We start from the raw sequence: 5,687 nt of genomic DNA, 5'->3' as shown, positions 1-5,687 counted from the left end.
CTGGTAATGGTCCTTCTTCTGAACCTTTCATGTCAGCTTGCACATGTAAGAAAGGCCTGGCTTCTGGGTGAAAAAAGTCTGATGGGGCAGAGGGGGATGTCCTGGAAGGATTGGATTCCTGGGACCTCTCACCTTCATGTGCAACCAACACTTCTGAATTTGCACCACCCCCTCCTGAAACAGCTCACTTCATCTCCCTCCATGCCCAGTGATGTGTTGCATAATGTAATTATTCACTGCACAACAGTAGTGCTTTTTGCTTCTGACAGTTTTGCTGTGAACTTCCTTGTTGCTCTGTTGGGAGAGAAATTCATTAATCATTTCCTTTTAAATTCAGCCTTAGGTTTTGGACTGCTGATGTTCAGGCTGCTGGAGCTGCTCCTGCACTGCTGACTTGTAGAGCTGCAACTAGCTTCTTAGGGGTGAAGAGCCAGAGGCTGTCACCAGTGTCCCAGAACAATAACTCCTTGCTCACGTGCTATTTACTGATAAATGCCTGCTTTACATTGAATACTGAGGAGTATAGCAGAAAAGGAAGTTGGGGAACTCTTGAGTATGGAGTTTGAGTTCAGCCTGTGTCAGTAGTTTCAGGTCTCTGATGCAGGAATCTGCGTGACTTGCACCCGTTCATCTCTTGCTTTTTTGCATTGCTTGCTGAGATTTGCTTCCCTGTTCATCTGCTTATAAAAATGTCAAGTGTTCCTAGAGCTAAGCAGCTCTTTTCTTTAGTTTTCTTCAGTACAGTTAAGAGATGTCCAGCAGGGAAGGGGCCTTTTGCATTGCCTGTACAGAAGATGGGTGGGGTGAGAAGCCATCCGGTTTGTTTTTTTTCTCAATACAAAACCCAGCAGCGTTTAACTTTGGGGCATATTGTCCACCCTTGTGTCACCAGGACTCCTGAACAAAAAGCTATCATGCTCAGCCTGGGCTCCACCTGACCTTGTGCCAGCAGTGCTGGTCCTAACTATGCACTGCAGGGCTAAGCTCTTCCACTGGCTTGTGGAAGAGCCAATAATTGCATCAGATCTAATTAATTACATGTTATTGTATCTCTGAATCTGTATTTCTTCATTCATGCCAGAAGACGGCACTTGCATTTAAAACAAGCAGCTGCTTTGGCTTGACTGATAGATGTTTAATTCTCAGACAGGGAGCATAACATGCAAGTTGTTTCACTCTTTGTGGTCTTATTTGTAGGCCAGAGAGAAAATTAGGCTAATCGTCATATCTTTTTGGAAGTATCTGACTTACTACATGTGCAGAGACAGGGACAAGGTGAAGCCCCAAGAAGGTTGGAGACCCTGATTGGCTTGGGTATGTCACCCAAAAGTACATGGAGGGGCTTTTGCTTTTCCCTTGGTCACAGGACTGACCCCATTTCTGCTCTTCCTTCTACTTTGGCTGAGTTTTAAAGGACAAAGTCGACTCAAAACCTTGCCATTTCCAAAAACATCAGTTTAAAATTAATTCCTGGAAACACTTGCCAGTTTACTGCCTTATGTGATTTTTTTTTTTCCTTGTTTTAAAGAGGTTCAACTCTCCCACTGCTGGGTGACCTGTATCAGCAGGCGTAGCCAACTAGGCAGGGGAGATCAGAGCAGCTATGAAACCTTCCCTTCTGCTGAGGTGCCTGTTGGTCCTTGCCTGGCTGCCCTCGGTGGTGCTGCTGCCTGCAGCACCTGCTTCACCAGGGAGGAGAGGGGACAGGCTGGGCCCTCTGACTGTCAGCCCCACTGGCAGAGAAAAAAAGTCTTTTTTTTTTTTCCTGAACCTTGGGGTTTGAAACAGTGCTAATAGCACTCAAAAACTTGCTTCTGCAAGGGTAAGTTAACTTTGACAGCATTTTTTGAATTTCTGTGCATGTTTGCCTTCTGGTGAAATGGCAGAAGATCCCATGACCCTTCGGTGTTTTGGCAGAGTGGTTGGGGAATGCCGCTTGGTCAGTGTTTGACATTCCACACGTTTTACAAATGTCTTGTAGGTGATCAGGAGGAGGGAGATGGTCATAGATGCCACTTGCTTTCTGTTGAGTCATCTTTTACCCTTGAAGAAAATCAGGCAAGAATTGCCCTGAGTGGGCAATTGCAGATACTAAGCACGTAGGAGGTTTGATTGCATTTGTCAGGTGAATTCTTTAATCCCTTTCCCACTCAAGCCAGGGAAACTTGCTTACTGAATTTATCTTAAGAACATAAAGCTGTAATAGAAGCTCAGACACCTTGTGACAGCATGTTACAGTGTGCAGACTTGCAGATTTCAGCATGCTGAGTGACTGTAGACTCCAAAGAGACTTTGGTCAGCCACCGTGGTGGTGTTTTTCACAACATACCTTGTGCTGTCCAGTTCAAGGATTTTCATTGCTTTCCTTCAAAGACTAGCTGGACAAGTCTCAGAGGAAAGAGCCAGCCTACGAAAGTTTTCTTGGCCACCCTTGGAATATAATAGCTTTTTTAGCATTTCAAAAAGATTTGCAGATCTAAATTGGACCACTGGATTTCTATGGTCTCCACTGTTACAGGTGAAGGAAGAAAACTGTCTGAACCGACCACTGTCACTGGGGCATACCTGAGCAGCTGATATGCAGGGAGGGAACAGGAGCTCAGCTGTGCTTTATTTTCTCAGGGTCCATCATCCATTGTGACAACAAAGACTTTGACTCTTTAAGGGATTGATTAACTTTGCATTTCAAACCCATGGGCTGTGTTAAAGGATGGCACGTCACCTTCATCATACAAAATTTAATGTCCTCCCAGCTTTAACAGCAGAAGAAATAGAGAACATCCAAAACTCACCAGCCTGGCTTAGCCTGGAACATGTTGGAGAGCAACATGGGAAATGAAAGGTCACATTTAAGGTAGAAATAGCAGCTAAAAAATACTGGTGTGGAAAGAAACACAAATGACTGCGGCCAGAAACCCAAGGAAAAGCATAATGTTTTGACCCATTCTGCCTTGCAAAATAACTCTGGTGCTACACAGGATATAAATGAACAGATGTGCTCCAAGAACTGTTGATCTACTGCCAAGTCCCACTTTCAAATACATACACAAAATTCCCAGCATAGTCTGTGGGACTTAACCAGGTGTACCTGAGCATGGAGGTATCATCCAGGCGTACAGTGTTAAAGCACGCTTGATCTTTGGAAAGTCGCTCTCCAGTGCTCTGGTGGGCTCAGCCTCACCATCTGCATCTCTTGAGTTAAGCCACTTCCCCCATTACTCGCTGAGGTGCTGAGATGCTGACGAAAGTGTTTGCTTAAATGCCACTGCCTCCATTTTCTCTGCACCTCCAGCCGAACCTAGGTAGAAAGGTCACAAAATACTTAGTTCAGCTAGTTTATCTTGGAGCCCTGCACTGCGGGGAGCAGTGTAACAGGAAAAGGAGAGCAGGTCACCTCTGCCAAGGTTTGGATTTATTTAGTTAACCCCCTGTTTTGAGGGGTTAGGGTAAGGACTGTTTCTTATCACTCCCAGTGATCCTGTTGTTGCAGCCATGCAGTGTTCTGTTAACCTGTTTTCTGTTTAATTGCAGGTCACAGAGTCTGGCTGGCTGTAGTAAGTGTTTGGCTTAGATTTTTCCAAGATTCGTGTTCTAGTTATAAAACCAGAAGAATTTGACACTCTTAAGGTAAAAAAAAAATGCAGATTTTATTTTCCAAACAACTTTTTCTGACCTGGTTAAAGGATGAGAGAATTTCAAACCCCTCCTCCATTTCAAAGTGACTTTCTTCCAAGCTTAGGCACTAAGAACCATCAGAACCAGTTGACTGTCAGTGTGACCGTGTGTGGGATCGTGCTCCCACCCTCCCTTTCCAGACAGTGATAACGCTATCTGATTTACGAAAGGGCTGCAACAGTTGAGAGGTGAAGTCTGCGTCTGGCATACCATTACTTAGGCTTGCCAGGTCTGGGAGGTGTGAGGTTAGGTAGCTGGGAAGAAAATCCTCAGGTAAAATGTGTAATTCATTGGGGAACTAGGCTACTAATTAATGAGGTCTACTTGAGCAATAAAAAAAGAGCATTATATACACAAAACTCACCTCACCATTAAGAAAACAATAAAGTACAGCCACGACAAAGCCCTAAAAGATAAAAAAAAAGCCATGGTCGCAGAATTAGAACAGCACTTCCAGCTTTTGAATGCAGATGAGGCATCTCAAGAGAAAGTAGACAGCTTGGTTCTGCCACTAGAACTCTGCTCTGTTGCAGAGTTGTATTGTTACACCTCTTTTTCTTATGTTAAAGAAATAATATCTTGTCAGCTATTACCTGGAATGATCCAAGAGCCAATTCGAAAAATAGCTGAATTTCCATTGTGCCGCTGCTTGCATCTTCAGGGAAAAAAGCAAAGATGATGTAGTGGACCCCAAAGAGAGGGATGAGGAGGAGTGTTGACTTTGCAAGTCTCCTGAGAATGAAAACAGAAGGGAATGCGAGTGTCCAAGGAGCAAGAGGAGCTTGGGTGAGCTTATGTGGCATGAAGTCACAAGGTAAGGGACATACTTGTATTGGTTAAAATCGCTGCTCCGTCCTTCAGGCGAGCTGAGCTTCCTCATCAAGATTCTTAAAATGTTGACAAAAAGAATGAAATTAATCTGGAAAAAAACACAAAAGGAAAGATGGGCAGGGGGAAAAAAGTGAAACAAAACAACCAAATGCCCAGTGACCACTTCTGTAAGTAGCAACAGGTATCAGCAAAGACAGTTTGGGGTGTTTTGGCTGAGCAGGTAGAATAGAGGGGCTGAGCTGCTTGTGTGCCTGTCCCCATCCCAGTCCCTCTCTCTGTCTCTCCAGCCTGCCTGGGCATCCTGAGCTTGGGTGCAGGCTGCTTTCCCTGCCAGTTTGCTGAAGCCTTAGGGGACAATCAGGGCTTATTATCCAGGCACGCCACCAAAGGGCAGGGAGAATCACAGTGAAGTTTTTCTTTCTGCATTTTCCCCTTTTCCAAAGGTGGGTGTCAGATAAAAATGCTGATCTGTGATTCCATTTGGGTGAAGGTGAAGTAACAGCTGTCTCTGCTCATTTGACCCTCAGGGGAGGCAGAGCAGGTCTGAGCATGCCTCGCTCCCAAGGTCAACGCCAGGGAGTAACCTCGGGTTTATCTGCCCTTCACATCAGGGTTTCTTGCATTGCCCTGTGCTCCTCCTGCACCTGCACAGCCCTCCAGCTGGCACCCATGACCCTTTTGCAATACCCTGCAATGTGACGGGCCCTTAACCCTTCCTGACACCTGGAAACACCGTCACAGCAGTGCGTCCTTTTCATGGTGGCTTTTACAAACCTGTGGGTTTTGGAACAGGGGTCTGAGATGGTGGATTTCCCTAAGAGAAGCAGGTCTTCTGTAGATGGGACAGACCTAGGATGTCCCTGGGTTTGCTGAATTATTGGATGAAGGGAGAGCAACTGTGGCTTCATGGTCTGGTCTGCTTGAGGGTGTCTGGAGAGGGCTGGAAGTGTGGGAAGCTGGTGAGGAGTGAGGAAAGAAGCAGAGCTGGGGTAGGAAACATGAAGGAAAGACTGAAATATTTTGGTGGTGATGAAGGGGAAAGAAGGTTCGGGTCTGGGGATTCTGGTTTGGGTTTTTTGTTTGTTTTTCTTTTAATTCATTAGGCCAGGCATGAGCAGTGTAGGCTGAGCAGGACATTTTGCTGATGAAAACTACTGGGGAAGGGGAGATGGTGGGATTCC

General features: G+C 45.5%; 1 protein-coding gene across 1 annotated transcript in view; it reads right to left on the bottom strand.

Moving 5' to 3' along the window:
* SCTR (secretin receptor) overlaps nt 1–5,687 on the bottom strand; it is a 24,626-nt gene that overhangs the window by 1,611 nt on the left and 17,328 nt on the right. The window contains exons 10-13 of the mRNA XM_010140117.1: nt 4,503–4,594; nt 4,269–4,407; nt 4,040–4,081; nt 3,118–3,298 (exon numbers count right to left, since the gene is read on the bottom strand). Coding sequence (XP_010138419.1) covers nt 3,122–3,298; nt 4,040–4,081; nt 4,269–4,407; nt 4,503–4,594 — 450 coding nt within the window. The 3' untranslated portion in view covers nt 3,118–3,121. The remainder of the gene's footprint in view (nt 1–3,117; nt 3,299–4,039; nt 4,082–4,268; nt 4,408–4,502; nt 4,595–5,687) is intronic.

The sequence above is a fragment of the Buceros rhinoceros genome, unplaced genomic scaffold, assembly GCF_000710305.1.
Source record: "Buceros rhinoceros silvestris isolate BGI_N320 unplaced genomic scaffold, ASM71030v1 scaffold3620, whole genome shotgun sequence".
Lineage (NCBI taxonomy): Eukaryota > Metazoa > Chordata > Aves > Bucerotiformes > Bucerotidae > Buceros > Buceros rhinoceros.
The sequence above is the reverse complement of the archived record's forward strand: the minus strand, read 5'-3'. Positions and strand labels throughout refer to the sequence as shown.